At 35.3% G+C, this 26,703-nt stretch overlaps 1 protein-coding gene across 1 annotated transcript; it reads right to left on the reverse strand.

The window, feature by feature from the left end:
- LOC139127752 (death-associated protein kinase 1-like) lies at positions 1-26,703 on the reverse strand. Its single transcript, XM_070693639.1, has 8 exons — positions 26,645-26,703; positions 26,100-26,228; positions 24,676-24,927; positions 6,172-6,298; positions 5,514-5,662; positions 1,821-2,027; positions 910-1,181; positions 1-484 (listed from the first exon to the last, which is right to left on the reverse strand). The coding sequence occupies exons 2-8, from the start codon at positions 26,226-26,228 to the stop codon at positions 1-3; spliced, it is 1,620 nt and encodes a 539-aa protein (XP_070549740.1). The 5' UTR covers positions 26,645-26,703.

Here is a 26,703-nt window from a genome sequence, read left to right on the forward strand (position 1 = left end):
CTATCTCTTCCTTGCAATATCCACGCAGCAATCCTTATGGCGTAGGATTTTCACCAGATTTGTGAAAGTACTCTCATAGATACAATCAGCCTCAGATAATATGCCATCATCCTGGTTTCGCATTGCCCACCTCTTTGACCATTCCGATAAGATATGCTGTGTAATTGATTGTTTGGAGTAGTTTTCTTCCCAGGATGCAACTTCGGCCCGTTCAAAACCCATCAGGTCAGCCATCATTCTGTAATCACCTCCATAATTCCTCCTTCGATCCATAATGATTGAAAATTGCTTACGCGTACTTTGCAACATCCACTTGACATCACTTTGATACCCAAGGCTTCGAAGAACTTCAGCATCATACCCTCTGCAGAGTAAATCACTCACTTCTTCTGATTTCGTCTTTCTTTTGTCTAGCACTTGTTTATTCTTCTGTTCTGCTTTTTTTATCTGGCCGATGCTGTAGTAGCTGACGTTTTCAGGATCACTGTGATTTTTCAGAGAATTGGCACTTAGTATATGAACGTCGATATTTGTACCCGGCAGCATATGTTTATGACATCATACACGTCATCAGTAACCAATTCCAGCATCCTGTAGCATTTGCCAATATCATCTTCCTTCTCTGCTCGTACACAGAGATGAATAGCTCTCCATCCTTTCGTCATGTAGATCAAGCCCTCTACATCACTGCATACTTTAATTCCATTTTTCCAGATACCTTTTGTAGGGCTATCCATTTCTCTGAAACGCCTCTCCAGTCTGGTTTGAAGTCGTGGAAATAGTCCAGGAGAGAAACTATCTGTCTCATCTCTGCATTGGAATCTTCTACCGTAATAGATGTTCTTCGTACGATCCACTTCCCACTGATCCGTTGGCATGTCATTTTCTAGCATGCCGGGTATTACGTACCTTATAACTGTGCCTCCTGGTGTCTGCTCGGCTACCTCAAAGACCAGTTCTAATTCTTTCAGGAGATCAATCAACGAATCGATGTCGGCAAAGTCCTGAAAAACTACTTCGATATCACTCCTTGAGTATATCATTTTCTTGGTTAGTCGCTTTGTGTACTTAACAAACGTCTCTGGAGCAAGCATCGGACCAATCACTCTGGTGCACAACCACTGAGGGTCCAATACGATGATATCACCACCTCGTGTTAAAGTGCTTTCGATGTAAAGTATCTGGATACAAGAATGTAAATACACGTTCAAAACCATCTTGCCTTGCTATTGACAGTATTGCAAACACATAAAAAAACAATTTCATTGTAGCTTTGCTAGAAAAAAGATTAGGGGCATAACTTAGCATTCAAGGATTCCCTTGGCATGATCATTTTTATGTGCGTATGCTTTTAAAATTATAATGTCATCGTATTATTGACCGAAGAGTTACCAAGGGGAATAAGAGACAATTAATAGAGTATCCTTGATAAAAAATAAATGTCTAGTAACTATGACAACCTGGCTTTCCCTGCGTAGTTACCTTCCTCTGTTACACAAGCCCTACATGATTTGCAGAATATCATTCTAGGTTTTCTGGCGGTACACATTGCACTACAACTCTATTCCATTCCTTATTGACAATTGGGCTTTTCTGTGAAATCGACTTTTACTACGACTTTTCAGGTTATTTCGTTGAAAACTTCTTTTTTTCTGCATTTTGTTTGATGACTGACTTCCATCATATTTTACATTGTTTATTTTACTAACCGAGCGACTCTATTGCCATGAAAGACTATTCAAAATGCTTTTGCAATATAACATGCATTCACTCCCACTACATTACAAATATTATTTAAATTGGCAATGTAAATCTTTTACCTCGCCTAAGTACTGTAGGAATTTCGTGACTCTCTTCAATGGTTCTTCATCGCCAATGGATCCAATCTCTTCTTCATCGGCAGGGGCTTTCATCGCTTTCACTTTCTGTACATATGAATTCCATTTGATGACTGGAAATGTGCTAACAATCCATCCTGGTTTTTCACCTCTGATTTCTTCACATATTTTCGGTACAAATTCCTCTCTCTACAATGATATAGGTAAAACTTTGATTAGTAAAAATGTATTTGTACATAGATACGTGGATAAAATCATCCTAACAGCCACTGGGCGAAATGCTTGATATACAACAATATATACACATATACTGATTCTGTATATGTGTCAAATACGTTAAGTATACATGTACGTATACTAATAAAATACAAATCTACAGTGTACACTCAGTGTGCAAAGATCTGCATTACGTATATTTATGATCTGCATAGAAATTGGAATGTTCCATATATAAAGGTGTACGTTGCATATGCGATTAATATTGTGTTCCATATACGTCAATTATATGCGTCAATAAACATAAACATAAAGGTCTCTGAAGCTCGTACTTTCAACCTTACATTTAGATACATAGACGATGTTATTTCATTGAATAACTCTGAATTCAGTAAATATCTCGCTATGATTTATCCTCCAGAATTGGAGATTAAAGAGACTACAGAAACGGCCTCTTCTGCTCTTCATATCTGGACATTTTAAATAGGCTATATGACAAGAGAGATGATTTCAACTTTAGTATAATTAATTTTCCACACCTCATCAGTAATATTCCACTCTCACCTGCTTATGGGGTATACATTTCTCAGCTTATTCGATATGCAAGAGCATGCAGTTCATATGGTGATTTTTATAGAGGGACATGGCCATCTCTCTTTCAAACTGTTAAATCAAGGTTACACCAGAGCAAGACTTGTCTCTACATTCAAACGCTTTTTGGCAGGTATCGCAAGCTGGTTGATAAATACGATATCTCTCTTCGACAAATGATCACTGATGGCATCGGTAACATGGGGCCTTAGTTAGTGACCACTACCTATCTGACTTACAGATTGATATATGGCGGGTGCCACATGTGGGGCAGGATGCGCTTACTATTTTCGAAACACCTGACATCACTTCTTGGTCTTTTGGCCAGAGGTCCATATATCTTTCTTTCATGAATTTGACTTTGTTTGTGTACCGTTTATTTACTGTCTGTTCTGTGCTGTTTTGTGTCTATGTTTACAACTATTGTCTTACAAATTTTGACCTAGTGTTATTGGATTATGGATTGGTATGATTGCGATTATATTGCTAAGCTCATGTCAAGCATTTTGTCCAGTAAGCAGCTTCCATTTCTAAGATAAATTAATAACATTTAAATAAAATTCAACTAAACACCTGTTAGACTCTAAAATCCCGTCGTTCATCAGTCACAACAAAGTCCTACCTAAACCACGACTGAAGGCACAATGTGAATTGAATATCCATTTTCGAGAAAAATAACGTGGAAATAAATCATGTTGTGTAGTTAGTTTACCTAGACCATATCAGGATAGGCCGGGACAACCCAGATTGCTGACAGCCTAGAATACAACTCTTCTTGTTATATTGTAACCCGAATTGATAATTATGTAAACTCCGCTTGGCGAAGCGTCATTTGCTGGCGGTACTATATTTCATTGAGTTCGATGCGTAGTATATACTTCCCCTCGAGTATAATTGGGATTGGGTTTTGCGGAGACCTATGCACGACTGGAATGTTCAGTCTGAACACTGATTTGAAGCAAGTTTCAAACAAATAAAATTCAGGTGATTGTCTCTTTATTTGTAAGGTGATTGAGAAATCTAAGCAACATTTTTTGGCAGGCTACTGTATCTAACACAGCTAACGAAATATGAACGCGATGGTCTTGGGCAGCTAGCAAGGAAACCGTCAGTATTTACGACCTTGGTCAATCAAAAATTGAAAGCTATAAAGGGGTGTTCAAAACGTTTGTTTCCTTTATCTCACTTGTTTTGACCTCTATGACACAATGAGTAATTCAGAGTGTATATTTTACTCTTATACATGTTAAACATAAAGCAAATAAATATTTTAACAGAACAATACATTTTAACTTCGTGAAATCAGAAAAAACTGCAATTACTGCCACTACCATCAATAGTGGTCATGAAGCAGAAGATAGTGATGATGAGAATGATAATGTTGTTCATGTACTCAATGGCACCAGCGACAGTGACGATAGGCTCGACAGTGGCATTAATGATATCGATGTCACACAGTAGTTTTCGACAGTTGTGACCAGAGGTGGAAGGAGAGGGTGGGTCACGGAGAAAAGCTCTCGACATATACCTTTATTAGTGCACAGGATCTAAGAACAAACTGACCTATTGTGAATTCATCTTTTACATTATCACTGAAATTTATATTTTAATAACCATTCAATAACCATTTCGAAATTTAACCATACCATACTGCCATGGTTACCGTAAAAGATTGATCAATACTTTATGGATGGATACTGGTTATCGGGTGATCTGTTATTCTACAATTTGTTAATTTGGCACCAGTAAGCCAAATTTGTGTGATCAAACCAAGAGGTGACAATGCTATTTGGTAGGGTGCACAAGAGAACGACTTTGCAGTGAGGCCGGGATCTCTCTCATGCATGTGTTCAAACTCCTACAATGCCTGGGAGCTCCATCGCAACTCGCTGGTAATTGTACTACGGTAGTCCTCGTGATGAAGATACCCGTTAGGTTCGATATGATCGGGAAGTACTTTAATTTACTAAGTAAGACTTTTGTACTGTTTTAAATATATAATTTGTTCCTTTCTGAGCGTTTTTGCGACAACGATATGCAAAGTTGATGGATTGTACGTGTTGCATATGCTGATAGCGTATCGTACACCGTAACCGAGAGGTAGTCCTAAATTTGTTTAAGTAGACGGAGAAGAATCAGTCCCGTAAATTATAATCAACGAAATTTTCATATACTTCATAATGGAAGAAATGACTAGTTCAATGATTACGACGGTGGGGCACTGAAAGTTTATCTCTATATGTTTTTCTCTCTCAATTCATTCAACTTTTGTGTGTCAACAGAACTTGATCGGCGACAACGTGTAATGCAGTGCAAAAAATTTTACAATCGACTGCCGCCATATTTAGTTTAGCTGTTTAGGACGTTGGGACAGCTTATTACAGTCGGAACAATCTGTAAACACTTATGTATGTATAACTGCCCCATATTTCCTTTTTAGCTGAGTCACAAGTTTGGATTAACTAGACTGATTGGAAGGGCATAGGTTTCTATAGACGCCACGGTAAAACTTGCTTAGATGTGGTTGAGCATGCGCAGTGGTGGGATTACGTTTCATTTCGTGTGTTAACAAAGCCTGACTTCTGGTCAGACAAAAAGGCATTTACACTTCTTTAAGTGTAAATAGTTCACGTTTTTAGGCGGGCTGGGTATGCAATTCAGTATAATTTATGGTCTTCTTTCACATATTCAGGATGCCATTTTAAACAAAAATATGAAAGATGTAAATAGTTAGCTTTACTGGGGCTTCGATTAACACTTTCAAATAGCATTATTTGCTTGCTTAATATTTCATGTCATCCCAAGACCCGTCAAGATTGAAGGTATCACATTTTAAATAATTATATTGCCATTTTTATCGATACATACCTTTGCAAGTTTAATGCATGTCCGCAGTCTGTTCATATCTCTGTGTTGTGAGTCATGACAATTCAGTATGAACGTCTCGTCAAGGATATTCAGATATTCACCAAACATTTTTTTAGCTTCGAGCTGTATTTCTCTGTACAGAGCGTCAGCTATAAATCAAATATTAAGTCGATGAAATAGCTCTTAAGTGAGTTATCGCCAGAGGTATCACGAGGTAAAAGTTAAATATTGTAAAGCTTAATGAAAAGACTGTATTGCTTCATTATTAGTCAATGGAGTTGGTTTTATTTGGTAATAGGATTCAGGAAGTCCTTGATGATTCTGTTTAAACAAAATAGCCATGATTTTTCCAAAAACATTGATATAGAAGTGTGTTTCTGATTTTTTTTTTCTGCAATGAAATCAATGGTTATTAACATTGTACAATTCCTACTCTAATTTAAAGGACGTGAATCAGATTAAATGTGGTATAATGTATGTCTATTGGAGGTGTCACATATATTTGATCTTTACGGATGCATAGTTCTGATGAATAAAGGTAATTTGTACACAACTTTGAAAGTTATTGTTCAGTTTCAACTGCAAAACGACTCTTGTAAAGATCATATGCTTTATGTAAAATGCAAGACATCGTATCGTTGATAATTACTAAACTTACCTTTCTTGCGAGTTCCCTTTTTCAGTTGATCTGCCCTGCTCGCAACCAGAATTACAGTTGGTTTAAACTGCCCCTTTGCAATAGTTTTCATAATGATCGCCTTGATGAAAGAGAGCCATGAGATTACCTTTGATAGATATCAAGTACAGTATGAGTTAATTAGAGCAAAGAACATGTACTTCTTACTCTAGCTTGTTAGTCCCCACCGACGTAGTCCGGGGACTAGTGGTTTTGGCCATGACCTTGCGGCGTGCGTGCATCCATGTAACCGTCAAAAAGCTCTCCTCTGACGTTTGTTGATCGGTTTCTTTCAAAGCCGGTACAATGTACCATATCACCTATGTCATATATAATCACGTCAATTTATTTCATGATACAATTAAATATGGCCGCATGGTAGCCATTTTGTTACGATTTTTCACGTCTGGAACCATAAGTTAGAAAATACCGGTCTCAGCAATACTGTGCGTTATGTAAACAGACCATTTATCAAGTTCAGCCTCGTCATATCCGTGAACGATGCTTTAGGCCAAGCACAAAAGTTTTGAATCTAATTAGTCATGGTAAAGAAGGAAATATAGAACTTTGCTACAATTCAAACGAGTAAAAGCGACAATATTGTGATAATTGATACGAATAATAGTTGGTTGGCACCATTCGTTTTTAAGGTACATACTGTGTTTTATGGCGTCTACACTTCTAAGAGTACGGTCCTAGTCATAAGTGCGTCATGACAGAATCGCCATACTACAAGTTTCCTGTTGACGCTTTTAAATAACAAACTAGCGAAATATATAGAGTATAGAAATAAACGAGCCACTCAAATCCGACTATATCACTAATCAAAGTAAAACTTAAGTTGCCCACGCGGTAATAGTTCAAAAAAGGAATAATAAATGCAAGATACTGGTTTGAATAACATATTGTCACTAGAAAAACTTGTTACCAAGAAAGATTATTTGTGTGGCTATGGTATAAAACTGTCATTGATACTGTATGGTGCCAGGTCATTGACATGATACAACAACAACAACAACAACAACAATTTTGATGAACAAATGAGAACTTTATTTGCAGATTTTAAAATATTGCAGGATAAAACTTATCAGAAACATACCAACAATAACCCTTAAAAGTACATTTGTAAAGAGAACTATGGATTCTGTTGTGAATGAAATGTGGAAACAGGGGAATAGATAATTGTACATTCTAGATACAGGAGTACTTGAATGGGCTAATTTCATCATGTGAATGAACACAAGAAGATGAGCAACTGAAGGTGCTTTGATGTCAATGATAAGTTGTTTGATATGTCAATATACAAAAGAAACACTGTGGAAACCCAGACTGTACAAGATTCCAATCTTTTTATAGCTTTTTTAAACTTAAAGATACATATGTCTATCATGGAGATTTTGTGGTTACTATAAGTACATTATAGAACTGGATATTGTTGATGTTTTTACAAGATCTCAGGGCAGAAGACAAAATGAAAGCGAAATTAATAAAAATCTGACATGAAAATGTTGTCTGTTTGCTTGACTTTCTAATTATTGTACACTTGGTAGTTCGCGTGGGCTACCATACCATGAACTTTAGTAGCGCCACGGAAGTTGGTAGTCTGTAGATGTGGGACCACTGTTAATTTCGAGCCCTGATACATGTTTGAGGTAAAAATAGGAAGCAACGTACCAAGAAAAATCAAGACTGCACTCTATTGGTCACTGGTGAAAACTAGTTTGTAATAATTTTTTTTGTGAATTGTGACATTGAGTAATGTTATAGATCAGTAACATAAATGATGACTTCACCTGTAACATTATACATGGGGATGAGAACTGTCAACTTATGTAAACAAGATATATTCAACCTGCAGCGTTCCTTCCTAAATCTGCAGATGTAAATTTTGTAGAACAAGCTCATACTAAAAGTACAGATGCGAAATTGTTGACATAGCCAATATCCTTAACACCTAGAATACCTTTATAAATCATATTTGCATATGACTGACATAAGTGACAACCTTCCTTATATTACAAAATGCTAGAAATGTACTAGTTCTCTGAAAACTTCAGTAATGCCAAGATGTAAGTCCAACTTTAAAGGATGACACCAATATTATAAACACAACATGCACAAACTGTATACTGTAATCCCTAGAAACATTTCCATTGCAATGACAATGGCAATGGGAGAACCTGGGATGAGGTTTTGTTTTTTCAAGTACGGCTGGGTGTGGTAGGTATTGGTTCTGGAGTTAAAGAATGACTAGCAATGTCAAGATTGCCAATTAACTGTGTTTTTACTGTGGTTGCGATCTGAAGTGACGTTAATGGCTCAGTAGACTGCTATTGATAGGCATCAGTGTACTTTCAAAGCAGCTTAGCAGGGATGGTAATCTCAGAGATGGTGATGAAGGAAGGGGTTGCATACTTCTAAGCTTGGGTGGTGACCATTGGTGTTGATGACGCAGTGGAGTCTTTGCATACATCATCATGGCGTGGTTGTTGCAGTGGATACATCCACTGGGATTGAATGTGTCGTACTATCACACGCCTTGAGTGCATGTCCTTTATGGGTTGCGGGAGATTGTCATAGTTCATGAGCAAATCCATGCATGTCCCGACATGCAGAAATGGTAATGGCAGGTTTCTGAGTACTGAACAGAGTTGTGTTCGTATCGCCATCATTAAAGTATAGTGGATGTTGAAGGCGATGCCTACCATGTCACGAGTTCATGACAGGTGGTGTAATATTGTCCACCGCGCTGTTGCCAAATTAGGTAATAGAGTACAACACAACCCCTGTACAGAGTGCTTCCACGCCTGTACACACTGTGGAGGGACTGTGGGTTACACCACAGAAACCTGATTGGAATGACACGACTTCCCATGATGATCACATGCATCACCATGACCCAGTGATAATAATAATAATAATAATAATAATAATAATAATAATAATAATAATAATAATGATAAATAAATAATATTTTATTGCTTGCTTGCAAATATAGGATTTACATCACATTGTGGCAATGGAAATGTGATATGTAACTTGGTTTTATACGGTGTAGAAATTGTCAAATCGTTTGAAAGCCATAAAAACTGTGAATGGGACTAAAGCATAGTTTCTATTGAACTCAGGAGAAAGAAAATTTGCTAAAACACATTTCACTATGTAAATATATAGGTTAGCATTATGCTTGGAGTAAGGAGGATATTTAAATTTTGTGTATAACAAGACACAGGTTTTTTGTTATCTGTTGTGCCTTATTAAGTGCAACTGTGTCTAATGACAAAGCTATCCTAGCTGTCGCTCTACGTACGTAAGTCTTTGCCTAAGGAAAAATATTTGCTAGTTTTTACCTAAAGAAGACCAATTGAAACAAAATAGGTTTGAAATGAAGTGTAAAACTGGAAAACAACAACATTTTAGCTGTGACAAAGAGTGGTGCCCTGTTCCGGCAATGACATATGTAAATGTCAATGATTGACAGGCATTGCACACTTAACCACAGCACATGAATTGCAGCACAATGAAAGCTAGAAGAAAACAATGCTGTAGGTCATATAGTCACAGGAAAATACTGATGAAAGTTGTTGCCTTTGAAGGAACTAAATTTTAAGTTGAATTAGTTGATGGGACTTGTTTTTGAATTATTCTGAGTCATGAATTTCAATCAATGTTTCAAGGCAACAACAATGCATGTGTGCAAATCAGAAATTGCATTCTTTAGTTGTGAAAATGTGGTACTAGGTGGTCTATAAATAGCAACTATTTGAATGGTACCTAATGATGTTTCAAACTTTAATATTGTAAACTCTATATTACAAAATCTTACACTTTGTGGATTTTCTTTAGGTTGATGTTTCATATAAACAACTGTACCATAGGGTGATCTTGTTAATGCATGTGATATACCATCATTTCTGTACATCTTACAGCCAGGAATAGTGAAATCTATGTTATCATCCATTGGACCAAGTTTTGACTCTGTACAAATGAGAATATCTGTAGCTGTTAAACTGTAATCTGAAACAATGTCAGCAAAATGTGCACGGAGTGATCTTACATTTTGATAAGCAATTGTAAAACTAGCATCATTGTATTCATAAGGAAATCTAATAGTAGGCTGCAATGTAGCTTGTGTTCTGATTCGTTCCATTTCTATTTGAACAGCATTACTTACTGAAATTTTATCAGGATTCAGATTGAGTATATGAAGTCCATGCAAATGTGTGACACGACTCAGAGCAACATAATGCAAGTGATGATGTTTTCTATTTGGAAGACTAACAACAATTTCATCAAGAGTATCACCCTGTGATCTGTGTATTGTTTTAGCACTTGATGGTCTGATGGGAAACTGTTTACGCAACACTTCTGCATTCTTGTACCGTCCAACTCTAAATTGTCTTGAGACTCGACTTATAGGAGTCCAAGCTGTAGTAGTTGTACTGAAATGATGTACATGTATTAAATGTTGTTTTTCTCTACGTGTTTTTGCACCAACTGATTCATCATCAAACTCAATCCAAAGTGTATTGACAGCATTGTTATCTTGTACATCAATGTATCTTAGTATTCCTGATGCACCATTGATAAGACCATCTTCAACACTTAAATTTATGCACAACTCAATACGTTGATGAACTCCAACTGATAACATTTGAAACAATCCCATGGTTTTTTGAGCTTGTTTAGGAACTGAACTTAGAATCTTAGTCTTTACAGATTGTTCAACATCACCAATGACAGTATCTATTGCTTGAAGGGTCATTTTAACACCCATCAATTTGTTAAATGCCATATTATTGTGTCTATCAACACTTTCATTATCATGAAATATGTGAACAGTGGTGTCTTTATATTGTGGAACTTGATTGTGTTCATTCAATTGTATGATTCTAGTCTCCAGAGCTTTAATATCATCAGTGGTGTGTTGACCTTCACGAAGACGGTTGAGTAACTCTGCAAATGCTACATCATCCTTTTGTCTCATGATATCTGTCAATTCAAACAATTTGAAATGATCTTTCCAAATGTTTGTTGCTAGTGGACCATAGTGAATGTTAAGATCTTCAAAAATCCAATGATCAAAGACAGGTTTAAGTTGAAATAAATCGCCAACACCAACCAAACTAACACCACCAAAAAGATTGGTGTTTCCCATAATTTGTTGGAGACGGAGATTGATATAGTTGAGCGTGCCGTTGCCAACCATGGAAATTTCATCAATGAAAATGATTTTCAAATTTCTGTATTTTGCCTGTAAGATGTTGAGTCTTTCTGCTGTTAATGCTTTGTAGTGAAAACCCTGACTAGCAGGTATTTGCAATGCACTATGAATAGTAATTCCTTTTATGTTGTATGCAGCTTTACCTGTGGGCGCCATTAGCAAAATTCTGAGATCATCTGGATTCTCTCCTTGGAGACTACCCAGGTATCTTAAAAGTGCTTGGTACAGTACTTGGATGAGTAATGATTTGCCAACACCAACTCCTCCGGTGAGAAATAGGCACAATTGAGTATCTTTTGTTTTCATCCAGTTCAACACATGATAAAAGACTTCTTTCTGCTTTTTATTGAGATTTCGTATTAATGCATGGAGATCATTTCTGTTCATTCTTGGCTGTTGTAAATCTTCTATACATGGAGTATTAACAGCAATGCCAAGGTCCTGCCCAATATCATATGTTGAATGTTGTGGATCATGTGGATGATAGCATGATAACTCAGAATGTTTTTCTGCAATTTCACTGGAATCTTGTGTTTCTTGATGTTGTGTATTTGGAGCAACAATTGTTGATGAATTTGCATCATTGTCATTGTTTTCTAAGTCTTGCATTGCTTGATTTAGGGCTTCAGCATTATGTTGATACTGAGACTTTTTTCTATCAATTTGGCTTTTCAAATGTATGTAATGTTCTTGGAATGAATCATACTGTCCTATAAGATCATTTTCAGATTTCCATGGTAAGAACAGCATGAGTAGTTCCCTATAATGTTTTTCTTTGTCTTTTTCTTTGTGAAAATTCACATATCTGATGATTTTTGATTTTGATCGCTTCTTGTATATTAGGCAAGCTACTCTGTATATACCTTCAGGTGTATTTGTCATTTCGTTTAGACTGCTAGGTGTGTCATTAATATCATCTGTATTGTCTTTGTAGTTGTCATTTGAGCATTTTTGTTCATTGTTATCCCAGTAAAAATCAAACCAAGCTGCAAAATCTGCAAGACACCATGACAGTAAGGCTTTGGGTCGGCGTTGGTACTTTTTGATCAGACTATCACTTTCAATATTAGTACTTTGAGGTGGCATACCTTCAATCTCAATTAATGGTTTCAATAAGATTGTTCGCTCTTCTGGTGGTGATGTGTTTATGAATACAAAGTCTCGACTTGCTCTGCGTAAAGACATTTGTAGAACTAAATACACAGCCTCTTGAGCACTAACTTCAACATGATTGAGAAATTTATTTCCAATATGTCTAACTCTTTGTCTGATGTCTCCATTTCCTTCTCTGGCCTCTTTTGTAGCACGTTCAAGTAAGTTACTCATTCCACGTTGGGCTTTACTGATATATGAGACAATGTACATTGCACATGCATAGGGGTCTATTATAAACTGAATGTCCATGTTTGCTTGCCAAGCTTGAAGCAGCACCTTATTGTAACTATTAATTCTGATGTCATTTGGTGATCTCTTCAAAAAAACTTTGTCACATTTTAGAGATGAGCAAATGGCGTCAATGTATGTATCTTCATCCAAATTTAGATCATTTAGGAACTGTTCAAATGAGATTTGTTCACCCATTTTCATATCATCAAGTTTGTCTTTAATTCTTTTGTAATGTTTTTCAAGCAATGTTCTCTTTTCGTCAGGAGTATCTGGCTCAAGAGGGCACAGTATCATTGTTCTAGGCATAGGTGGTATAGGAAAGCCAAACCTGCATACACACTGACCATGTTTTTTACATGTCTTTGCATGTCGATGTAATTGGAGATTAATCAATTCCTTTAAAGAATTATCAGTACCTGAAGTCATGTTTTGGCAAGAAATGTGTTTATCAATGAACTGTGTTATGTTGTCAAGGTCATCAGTACCATACTGTGGAGCACCTTTGATCCATGCTAGCATGTGAATGTGTGGTGATCCTCTTTGTTGAAATTCAACTCTATAAAAGTAGTCTACAATATCACCAATTGGATGCAGGGAGCTTTTCAAAAATAAATGAATAAATCTGTGTACTGAGTAGTCAAAATGTCTAGCACATGTAACTGGATCTGACTGTATTAATTCACATTTAGTATTCCAAGACATATTTATAATGTCTTCATCAGTGTACTGTTTTTTGTGAACTGTTTGCCCAAGTATTTTAAGTAGATGGTGCCATCTTGTTTCAGCTGCTGAAAAACTCAGAAAAAAAGTTGGTAGACCAAGTTGACGAATCATGGCAAAAAGATCTTTCTTAGCTTTTTCCCAATATGGTGGAGAACCACGTAGTGTTCTGAGAACTCTAAAACCTTCATCAAGATGTAGTATGTTGTTAATTTGATCAGAAGATTGAAAAGAGCCAGCAGTTAGTTTTTTGCCTTCTAATTTACATTTACGTAATGACAATGTTGCTTTATCATGTATTTGTTTTATTTGTAATTTCTTCAATTTGAAAAAAATATTAGGTACAGACTTTGCAACTCTTCTATCATAATGCCTCAGTTCCCATTTACACAAAGTACTATAATGAACAGATACTTTTGTTTTTTTGCGGGGTTGGCCAGCAAATATTGTTGGAAATGATAATTCTTCTGCAAATGTATCTTGATATAATCCAGTTGGTTTATTTTGCTCACCAGGAGCATAACAATATGCACCATCTGAATCAATTACATCACTATATTCAGGTGTTAAAAGAGTATCTAGGGTTCCTGTAGCCCTGTCATCAAAATTTACTGCTTCTGTCCATTCATCATCAGAATCTGGTTCAAAAGTGTAACCCTGCATGTTAAGATCACTCTGTTCAGATATTGTGTGTTGTTTTTCTTTCAAATGATCACATTGTATATCAGTATCTGCAATAAAGTTCAATGTTTCATTATTTACTTCAGAAACATTAATTCTTTGCACATTTGGATTTGTTGTTTGGCAATTTACCAAGTTAATATCATTATGTGTACTACTTGATATCCTTTGTACTGTACCATTGGAAGCATTTCCTTCATTCATCAAATTTTGTTTTTTTAAACTGACATTTTTTCCATTGGTATTAAAGTCACATACATTACATTCAAATTCTCGTGAATTACTCTTTACTGGCATAAATTCATCCCATTCTTTATTTAAAGTTTCATTTTGAGGTTGCAGATTCATACTTTTTGATACTACAATCTTTTCAGCTTTATATAAAGAGCTATTTTCAACAAGCCAATGAGCAGCGTCTATAACTTTCTGTGGACGAATATTTTGAACTTGGTATGCATGCTTGAACTCCTTTTTTCTTTTCAATTTTAGAGGTATTGTCTGTGATGCATCAAGCGGTCTTGGTAGAGTACTAACTGTTGTAGAAACATCACATGGTACATTAACAATATTACCCCTCAGAGAGGTCTGTCTTCCCCTTGGTAATTCTCTCAGTTGCATGAATGGGATACGTAATGCAACAAGTCTTTCCTCAAGGTGGTGAAGTGACATTTCTTTCGGTAAAATCGGAAATGACATGTTATTATGAGTGGAACAGGGTGGGATCTTTGTCTTCTGTAAGTAAGAGTAGCATGTTTTACACAGCCATTGATTGTTGGAATTAGATAAATTTACCCAGCCTTTAGTCTTATTTGGAAGGTTTTGCTCAATGTTGTGATAATTCACCACAGTTTGCTTGTACCAAAGCTGATTACAACATACACAAACATATTGTGCACCTTGAGCAATACTTTTGTGAAAGAGTTCAATAAGTTCATCTATAGTTGTTTCTCTGGGACATTCTCTTGTGATTCTATTTGAAGTTCTATTAAATGGTGTGTCTTTAAGTCTTATGTATCGTACCTTGCGAATTGTTTCACGTTTTCTGTATTCAATACTTGAGCGTTTTTTTCTCATTGCAACTTTATTTTTCTTTGTTTCATTTTCCTTATATTGTTCATCAAGTCTTTTTCTTGCCATAGCTAATTTAGAACAAGCATTACCAGAGTGACAATATTTGTCATTTGCTCTTCTTAGTTTCTTGGCAATCCTATCGATTTGTCTTTGTTGTTCTCTATATTTTTCACATTGTCGCCTTTTGTTAATTGCTATTTTATTCTTTTGTTTCTCTTTTAGTCTGTATTGTTCTTCTGACCTCTTTGTTCTCATTGCTTTTTTGTTGTTTTCTTTGTCTATTTGTTTGTTTCTTTCATCTTCTCTCCTTGTGCTTTTTGACATTTTATTTTTCTTCATCTCTCTTTGGTGATATTGTTGATCTGATCTCTTTTTTTGGACTGCTATTTTGTTCTTTTGTTTCTGCATTTCTTTGTGTTTGTCACTTAACATACTTTTTCTTATTGCTATTTTGTCTTTCTCTGTTTCCTTAAATTCTTCATGTAATCTCTTTTTTCTCTTTGTGCTTTTATTCTTTACTTTTTCCATTTGCTTATATTGTTCATCACATCTTTGTTGTCTTTTGCTATTTTATTTTTTGCTTCTTCTTTTTGCTTAAATTGTTCATCACATCTTTGTTGTCTTTTTGCAATTTTATTTTTTTCTGCTTCTTTTTGCTTATATTGTTCATCACATCTTTGTTGTCTCATTGCTCTTTTTATTTTTTTCTGCTTCTTTTTGCTTATATTGTTCATCACATCTTTGTTGTCTCATTGCTCTTTTATTTTTTCTGCTTCTTTTTGCTTATATTGTTCATCACATCTTCGTTTTCTCATTGCTATTTTATTTTTTGCTACTTTTAATTGTTTGTATTGCTCATCTGATCTTCTCTTTGCATTTTTCTTTCTTTCATTCTGTTTGAAATGTTCTTCCATCCTTTTACGCCTCATTGACAATGCATTTCTCTGTCTCTCTCTTTGTCTAAATTGTTGATCTTGTCTTAGTTTTCTCATTGATGTTTTTTCTTTCAAGATAGCATCATTTTCTGTCTCTGTGCTGTGATCTTTACTTACAGTATGTGTTTGTAAAACATCATAATGCCAGAGTCTTGTATATGACTTGTGTAAAGCAGATGAATAGTTGTTTCTCCATGACCAACTATTTCTATTGGATCACTCATATCATCAAGATGAACTGCTATTTGGATACTGTAAACTAAGGCAGCTGCATTCATTTCAATATGACCACCATATGTAGCTCTTCCAGAGATATGTGCACTCATGTACTCAACATATTGTGTCCTACTTTTATATTCCATCTTTCATACTCACACAAAACAAAGTCTTTATATTCATTCCAATGTTCACTTACATAGTCAACTGCAGACAATCTTATCATAATATGATAATCTTCAGTACCATACATTGCATAGCTTATTGCTCGGAAGAGACAATTACCATCTCCCATTATAGATATCACTGTATACTTTTTGGCCTTTTGAAGTTCTCTTTTTTTCTGCATAAAAAACTTTTTTCGATGAAAGACATGTCGAGAGTTTTATTTTTCGTTTTCATGATACTCTTTTCTTATGGTCTAACTCTCTTGATCTCTTTTAAATTTTGCTAGCGCACGTTGATACTGGATACTGTCACTGAATTTCTAAATAGCTGTAACTTGACACTTGTCACTCAATGAGCACTAAAAGTACAGTCTACACACACTTACTATTGGTAGATAATTCTCAGCTGTAATCTTTTGACAATGACCTATGCCAAATAGACACTCAGAAAATTTTTTGAAATTGGCTAATGCCAGATAGATACTTAGATAATCTTGTGACACTGGCTAATGCCAGATAGATACTTAGATAATCTTGTGACACTGGCTAATGCCAGATAGATACTTGGATAATCTTGTGACACTGGCTAATGTGAGATAGATACTTGGATAATCTTGTGACACTGGCCAGATAGACACTTATATAATCTTGTGACACTGGGTAATACCAGATAGATACTTAGATAATCTTGTGACACTGGCAAATGCCAGACAGATACTTGGATAATCTTTTGACACTGGCTAATGCCAAATAGATACTAATAGAATCTTTTACACTAATGCAAGGTAGAGAATAAGATAATGTTTTGATATTGACAGCAATTTAGATATTCTTTTGACACTGGCAAAAGGAAAAAAAAAGTTGCACAACTATAAATATTGATTTAGGGTAGATGAATTTAATTTCAAGAAAAAACTGATCACAGAGTACTGTTAATGGTGTTTTGGATTGCTACAGTTTTTTTGTGATTTTTTAATTATGAGACACACAAAAGGTAAAGAATTTCTTGAACTGCTAAGACTACTTTGTGAGTGAAAATAAGAGTTTACTTTTATTAGTGTTTGTGAATGTGTTCTTTGATTTGAATTTATCTTTATGCAATAGTAATCCTCCCATTGGAAATCTGAGAAAAAATATAGGTACAATGGTATTAGTACAGTGCATTCTGAGTGTTAATCAAAGTAACAAAATGTCTTCATTAAAGTTTGCTTTTATTGTACAATGGCAATGTGGAATGCTTAAAATTATGCTCATGTTTTAGGTATTTCATACATTCCCACTTGGATACATGACCTACTTATACAGAATCAATATATATAAATGTAACCTAATTATGATGTCACAATAAAACTTGAGGTATGACTTAATATAGTGTAGATACAAAATGCATAGTAAAACCAGAACACAGTCAGCTGATTCATATTTTATCTGTTGAAACATACATGTAGTGTCAATGAAACTTGGTTTATTCAATGTGGCAGGCACAGTGAGTACTACCTGTGGGAACATGCATACCAAGTTTCAGAGCAATTTGAAGAGGGATTTCAGAGACAATTGTTGACCCAAAAAGGGAAAAATGCCCAAAAATACAAATATCAAAATTTCACAAGAATTTGAACAAATTTAAAAAGTCACCATAAATAACCTGCATACCAAGTTCAACCAAATTCATACTGTGGTTACAGAATTTTAGCAATTTGCTGCAATTTCCTTGTATCACCTCAAATTGCATATTTTTGACACTCTCATGGTCATTTAAACAAACTGACATCTCTTCCCTGGGTGCACTTGTAAACCAAATACTAAGACGCTAGGTGTTGGAGTTTTGGATGTACACGGACACAATGCAGCACATACCGTAATAACATGCATACATAGATACATATGTACACACATACAGATGCTGTCACTCTACCATATAAGCTCTCTTTGGTATAAATACATATACCAAATGTGAGCTAAAAATACGGAATGTCATTAAATATGCAAATTAGTATATGATTTCAATATCACACACATTAATGAATCTTTCAAATGTATACACATATTTTAAATATGTTCAATCAGTACTCTAGGTTGGTTAAAATCATATTCATATATGGACTTATTACAGAATATTTTTTAAATATACAAATGTGCTAATAATTGGAATTTCACACTTATCAAACTGTCATAGAAACAAAACTTAAATATGATCTGTGTATCTGAGTGGGCTGGTTCAATTATGCATATTAAGTACTGATATATGGTATGATTACAAATATTCATGACATGCAAATAACCAAATGTTCAGCACATCTAGAGCTATGTATTATTACCACCATACATCAGAAGACTGATGAAATTTAGAGCAATTAATTTTGATAAAATGGCTTGTATATTATTTATTCAATATGTGAATTTATTATCTGTAACTCAGTCACCAATATTTTAATATAAATACACATGATAAAATATATCTAAGTGCTTCATATTTATAACAAATTTGTTATCACAATTCCTAAGATATCACCCACCGCACAATTTATTCATTATGAAAAGCAGTCTACTGCTACAAAATATCATCAGATCACTTGACATGCTGTCTACAAAGCAGTATCTTATCTTCATTACAAAGTTTCGAGTTACAATTGGGAAAAATCACGCTTCACACAGACGGAATTACAGATACATACTGTACAAATGGACAATACCGGATACTGCATGGGCCAACATCCAACAATATCCCACAAAATAAAATAAATGTGGCTGTTTAGAGAGAACATGAACAGATTTTCTTAGATGTATCTTGAAAACCACTTTGTAAAAAAAAAAATTGTCATCACAATAACAATTGTTCATATCTAACATTTATCTGATAACTGTTGAATAAACTGACAACAAAGAAACTAGACATGAAAGCAAAAATCAAAAGAGCTACAGTAAGCATAGCTTTCATTATCCTTGCATTATCAAACTCAAATACTGAATTACCTGAATCAATATATACCCAAGGAAATTTCATCAACATTTTAACTTATGCTATGAACGCTTACTTTACACGAAAGCATTTGCTAATGTCTTTTGAGGAACTGGGAAACACATAGATTCATTCCTGTCACAGAATTACTAGTTCTTGAACGGTTACTGTACAGTGTACATGCGTCAAAATCAAATGAACTGAACGGATTACATCATGCTTTCTCATGACCTAAATCTATAATGTTTACGGTAAACAAATATGGCTGCTCCCTTGTCGGACAGCTTGTCTGGCAGTGGTAATTGTTCGTAAACTCATGACACCTACTCAGTATCCAATCGTTGTGTACAAGTAATCATAATCATGCAGTAATCGGAATCAATACAGCCAATTTAAGTTCGTTCTATCAATACTTCATGCTTTTTAACCATGTATGCGTGGATAAAACAATTTTCTACGCGGCGTATCTTCTTTACGACGTCCATGATCGACGAAATGGCATTAATGGAACCAACTGCCTTCATCTGTTCATAATTCCGCGTGACCCGGCCGTAGGAACGCATAACGTTAGTTACACAAACAAATCCGGCGATATTTATTCCTATATTGGCAGTACTGTATTTTAACAGTGCGATTTCTTCTACTCAAGTTCAATGCGTGCAGTCTTCATATTCTATTCTAATCTGCATTACCTCCTTACAAAATAATGTACACTTCAGTGTACAGTTCAGCTCACTATGTCTATTGTTAAAGTCAATATATATTCACAAACTTCAATATTCGATGATTTATTTTGACTTTTAAAGGTATAATTATTCCCGCGACTAAAAACCGCTCATGTTACGTTTGTGGCAACACTGCTCCGCTCAGATGTGTAAATTACTGAACAGTATCTTTGGAGTGCCTGTCTTGATAATATATACACACGTGCATATGATACATTTATGAGCTATCATTCATTTCACGTAACCTAACGACCGTTCTGCTGAACCGCTATCTTTGGAGCATGAAAGTGAAAAAAAAACATCTTTTTTGACGTCCACGGTTGGTGCGACGCAACTACTTGAACTGAGGGGCCCACAGCAAAATCGTTCCCCGTATACGCGTAGGCATCCGACCCGACAACAAACTAACGTTCTGGGTGATTCAGTAGTTTACATAAATTTAATATGAATTAATGATACATGCATAATGAATTTGAAAAGCTGTATAATTTGCTAAGCACTGTGATTTGGCTGTAGAGGTAATCGGAGCCTGGCGTACGCTTGGCTTCCTGCAGACATGGCTTCGAACTCCACGAAAGACCCGCCCCAATTTGCAATGCAAGGATAAATACAGCATGCCAAGGGAGTCGCGAACGGTCAATTTGGACCAAAATAACGTGATTGATGCATACATTTTCAAACATGAAATGGAATTAAGAAAATTCATGATCACTAATTCTGACAAACAGACACAAGGCAGTGTTTCATTTTTATTCTGAACCTTAACTGTCAACAACCCGATCTCTTGAAAACAACACACTTGTAGCATGAAGGTAGTCGGGAGTATACACAGTGAGGCCCACTTTAGGGTTGTATCGACTGCTCGTTTGTGTTCAATAACGTTATGCGTACGGGGACTTGAAACTATCTTACTAGTAAGTTGATTGTTGGCAGTTATACCTTCGTTTATGTGATTTGATTAACTCTAGCTGAAAACTATCATGACTACAAAGAGACTTGAGTACTTTGCTTACCCCGGTAAATCAAACGGACCTAATATTTGTCAGAATGGGAAAATTTCATTCACAGAAGGTCAAGAATGAAAGTCACCAACAAGACCAAATAACGTGTTCAATCGCTCACATATGACAGCTTGCACACCATTAAATTTCTTACCTGCTCCTCTAGTGAACGACTTTGATTCCAAATATCACCGCTCAAACTGTATTGCTTCTGTTCTGGTAGGTCCAAAATTAGAGATCACACACGTATTCGAGGGCACCGATAGATCAGCTTCCCGAGCGAGATGAGTGATGATAACGTGCCGAGTGCAAAGTTGAGTCACGTGATATAGGGCTACACCATTCTTTACTACACAGAGAGGGTTCATAATCACCATACCGATTTTGATGTGACCATGGGCGTTTAAGACATACGCATTTATAAGTTATATCTTTATTAGTTCATTTACAAAATTACATAAAATTCTAGGGCGTACATTAGGTATGGACCATATGTTATTGAGGGGGTCCAAGAGGACTTAATTGTCAGGTCAAAAGATTCCATCCAGTAGCTTATTAAAACATAGGGCCAAAACCCAATGTTCCTGAAGCTACTATACACATTTATTATATCTTTATTACTTCACTTACACAATTACATAAAATTCTAGGGCGTATATTAGGTATGAACCATATATTATTGAGGGGGGGGGGTTCCAGTTGGACTTAATTGTCAGGTCAAAAAAATCCGTCCAGTAGCTTATTAAAAACATAGGGCCAAAACCCAATGTCCCTGAAGCTACTATACACATTTATGCAAAGCTCAGTATTTCTTGAATGTATGAAATTATCTCACTAAAGTCATCCTAGGGACCTGTATACCCAATATTAAAGCCATCGTACCAGCAGTTTTGAAAAAGCAAGCAACCTGACAGTCAACAGCTTCACTGTGTTATGTTGAGAATAACTTTTTGTGACACGTGTTGATGACGAAGGTGGATATCTTTGATAGCTCATTTCAGGAAAGCCTGGCCAAAAATGGCAAATTTACCTGCAAAAATACAAAATTGAACATTTCATCATAATTTCAATATATTACATTAAGATAAACCCTAGGAACCTGTATACCAAATATCAAAGCTATCAGATGAGTAACTTTTGAGAAACAAAGATTTTGACCAAAAATGGCAAAAATTCACCCAACAAGACAAAAATTGAAGATTTCATATCAAAGCTGTCTAATCAGAGGTTATGAAGAATATTTTTTACCAAAAACGCCTTTTTGTGCTAATTTTCATTTTACGATTAGTGAAGATTTTTACAATGCCCCATTAAGTGAGGTCTCTTAGAGCAATGCACTGCCATGAAGCACATGCTATTATCATATCATTAATATTTTAACTCATATTTTCCTTTTACCTACTCATTTTTCAATTGTGATACTTTAAGTAGTTTATTTATTTGATGTATTTGTGCTGCACATTGTATTTGTTACTCAATAAAACATTGTAAAATACTGAACTGAGATTGACCACATTGCAAGCACTGGGTTGAGTACATAACCTATGACTGGATTTTAGCAGACTGAGTCTACATCAACTTCTTTTGCAATCACTTTTCCGTAATCTCTAGACTTCCTTCCATTTTCTTTCCAACTTTCCAGCTATTTGAAGAAGATGCTGTATACCTTAAATTACATCTTTGTCCTGCTGTACAATAGTCTCTCCTAATGTGCTTTTGTTACACCATGTAAAGGAAAACATCAGAACAAAAAGAAGAGGAAGTATTCAAATTTTGGTATATGAGTGTCAGTGATTAAAAAGTTCTGAAAATTGGCGAAATTAAGACAACAATACTCCTGAGTCAATTTTCCTGACCTGCCAGAATATCAAATTGTGAACCCACATGTACAGAACAAAATCTTTTGTTTATAGTCACATTCATGATTCTATAGTGAACACAACCATACACATATATTTCTTTGATATTTCAAGTTTCATTCACATTTCTCAATTAATGCAGAGAAATATTGCATCCACATATTAGTACTTAATATAAATATCCGGGCAAAATAAATTTCTGGAAAAGTACATGTTAAGTATTCAACCATATCAATATTACACATAGATAATATAACAGGTCCAATAATCAAGGTACTATTTCAGATAAATAATTTCCAGGTCCAAGGAATAAATAGAAAATAACAATACACATGTGGTAATCTTGAACCTCTATTTATTTTTGGTACAAGTTGCTGGTCCACAGTTTGAGTTGTTTCTATGATTTTGAGTCATGTAGGTACACATACACAAGATAATTTGCTGTATTATAGGTTTGTTTAAATTTATTAGATCATTTATATATATCTATACATGACTTTACAATGCTTGGCAATCCTTTTACATCCAAATTTGTGCAGAGACTACATCAACTCAGCCTCATATGAATACAATAGGTTTGCAAGAAGTGGTGCACAGTTTATGCCTATTAAATGCCTATACTTTGCCTCAATATCATATCAGCTAATTTGATAGATTTGTTTCTCTATTAAAAAATGCAGCATCTTGATTACTTCCAAAACAATGTATTTGTTTTTTGGCATCACTGTTGTCGTTTAATATCATAACTTGCACAACTTTAGAAAAACAAAATACTTTCAACTAATTAACTATGCAAATTTATTTTTTTTGTTCAATGTTCTGTAGCCCACTGCTCATAATTTAGTGCATCCTCCCTTGCTATGTAAATGAGCAAAAATAAGTCAAAATATTACTTCAAAAATTAATTTCTGCTGAACTACGCAACCAACAACCCCCAAAACCTAATCAGATCTAGTTTCCATCCTAAAGATTCTGTGTACCTAATTTCATGACATTTGATGAATGAGTTTGAGAGATATCAATGATACAAATCCATAACACACACACACACACACACACACACACACACACACACACACACAGACAGACATACATATTACAGACACACATACAGACTAACAAATGCCACCCTATGACATTGGCCCACTTAGGTGGGCTACGCCCACCGCGTGGGCCAAAAATGGTCGCCTTCTGTGTAAATGTTGGATACAAAGTAAAATATACTCCAAGAAAGAACTTTTTGTGTAGGTTAGATTTACTAGTTACATTAAACAAACCGTAAAGAAAATACACTAGCGGAAGATGTAAATACCCTTGAAAAATTTATTTGTGCTGCAATAAAATGGACAATGCAATGGACGATCAAGTTACAACGCTGTATTTACTTCAAGTTTTTTTCCCAAACTCGCTCACAAATTCATTCCTAACATGACAGACAGACATTGTCAAACAAACAAACAAATTAACAAACAACAACATCAACTGCCGATGTGTTTTACCACAATGTTTGTTATCAAGAAATTTCATCCGAACAGGACTCACCTCGCTTTTTTGCTTCTCAGGTGTATCAGTGATTTTGAAGACAACAGTAAAGATGGAATTTTCCGCAGAGAGAAACATGTTGTGTGTTACATAGTACTCTGTTTGTCCTGCAAAGTCCCAGATGCCGAATTTTCCAGCCTTCGAGATGTTAACCGTGGCCATGTCTATACCAGGCGTTGGTTCATACTCTTCCTTCTCTGATGACGGAGCTTTCTCTTTTGAGCGTTGCAAGAGTTTTGCTTCAATGAAGCTCTGTAAACGCATATGAGATAGTGATGCAGTACAGGTTTTGTAATGTTCTTACTGGTGCATTTTTGTGAAAGATGGCAGTTACCTGAGCCAGTACTTATACTGTTTATCAAAAAAATGTTGTCAAAGTTTTTAGAGTCCCTGCTTTTAAGCTGTATTTTACACATAAAATGTGTGAATTGTGCATCAAAAATATTCCCATACACTCTAAACTAGATAACATTGCTCGGTACCCAAGAGAAACGCTGAGAAGAGAATGTCAACATTTTTTGGCGTTACATTTAACTTCTTTTATGCTTAGTAAGAAATATAATGATTTCGACTATTCTGTTATCAACGAGCTTGTAAGGAAGCAAAATGCACTTATGTAATAAAGACACTGCAACAAAGTAAAATTACAATTAAATATTAACCTGTTTTAGTCAGGCTTGTTGACTTTCTTTGTAGTTTCTACGTGGGAACGATATTACCTTTTGGAGAGTCGCTAAACATGATATCCATATACAAATTAAATAATTCAACCGCTTATGAGACATTTGAGAGCAATAAAGTTGATGTTTTTTGCCGACTCTTAGTGATGATCTAAAGTAAACATCTCTTGCCTATTCATTAGAGGTATTGCACCCGTTTAACACCCCAACGGGAAGTGCGTTACCAAAGACACATTCCCTGTATGTTTCATACCACAAAGACCACAAGGGGTGAAAAACGGGCACTATCGCCAAAAAGAGACAAAGTAATAGGTGTTAATTTTAATTTCACAGGCTTTGATGTATGGGCACTTCAATGGTACATTATAAGAAGTTTACTTGGTGACTCTCCACAGCGGGAATAGTGGTACCAATTTCTTCACAAGAAAAAGCAACAGTGTCCGTGTAATATCGTACTACTTCCATGGTGTTACTTGAATCATTGTTATTAATGAATTTTTTAAGTTCGTACGCTGTTAGAATAGAAAATATTGCTGAGAGGCTCGTTACTAGGCTCGTTGTTCAAAGCTGCGGATGATCTAAGCGTATTGTCATTTGACTTGGCTGTTTTTTAAATACTGTTTCAAAAGAGAAATAGTCTCTCTAAAGATATTCTGTGACATCACTTTTTGGACCACTAGGGACTAGTTGTATCTATTTTAACGTTACGTGGCATTGTGTTATTAAATATATCATAGCACCTACCCGCTGTAACGCATGTTTGAGTGTTGTCTTTCCATTACCACCGTATCCACACAGTAAGATTTTCATGATATTACGTTTTTTACCTGGTTCGTTCATGAGAGCGTTAAACTCTTGTTGTTGGCGATACATCTAAGAAGCGATAGTAAATTTAAATAAATGCTAACCTATTAGACTTAGCCTTTAAAATAAATATATGCATACAAAATAGGAAACATTGTTAACCAGGGGATCATTAGATAAAAATGATTATTGAATGTCTTCCAAATTAGAATATGATTATTTGACGTCAAGTTCTAGGTGCTAAAGCCCATGGAGTTAATTGTCGTCAAGAATAGAATATACAAACCAGACAAGTCATTTATCAAATTAAAATTAAACCTAACAAGTTACCAATGTGCGGATATTAACTGTAGCACACATGTCATGGCATATGGACATTGTCTGAATAACATTCTCACTAAAGTGTGACTATGACATGCCAATAAAGTATCAAATATTATTTCCAAGTATTTGGTGACCTGGTTTTGACATACTTATATTATTACCTTGTGATAGTTGAACAACTCAAGCTTGATCTTCCTATCGTGGATGTTTTCAAGGACAG

Source organism: Ptychodera flava, unplaced genomic scaffold, assembly GCF_041260155.1.
Source record: "Ptychodera flava strain L36383 unplaced genomic scaffold, AS_Pfla_20210202 Scaffold_36__1_contigs__length_1797346_pilon, whole genome shotgun sequence".
NCBI classification, from domain to species: domain Eukaryota; kingdom Metazoa; phylum Hemichordata; class Enteropneusta; family Ptychoderidae; genus Ptychodera; species Ptychodera flava.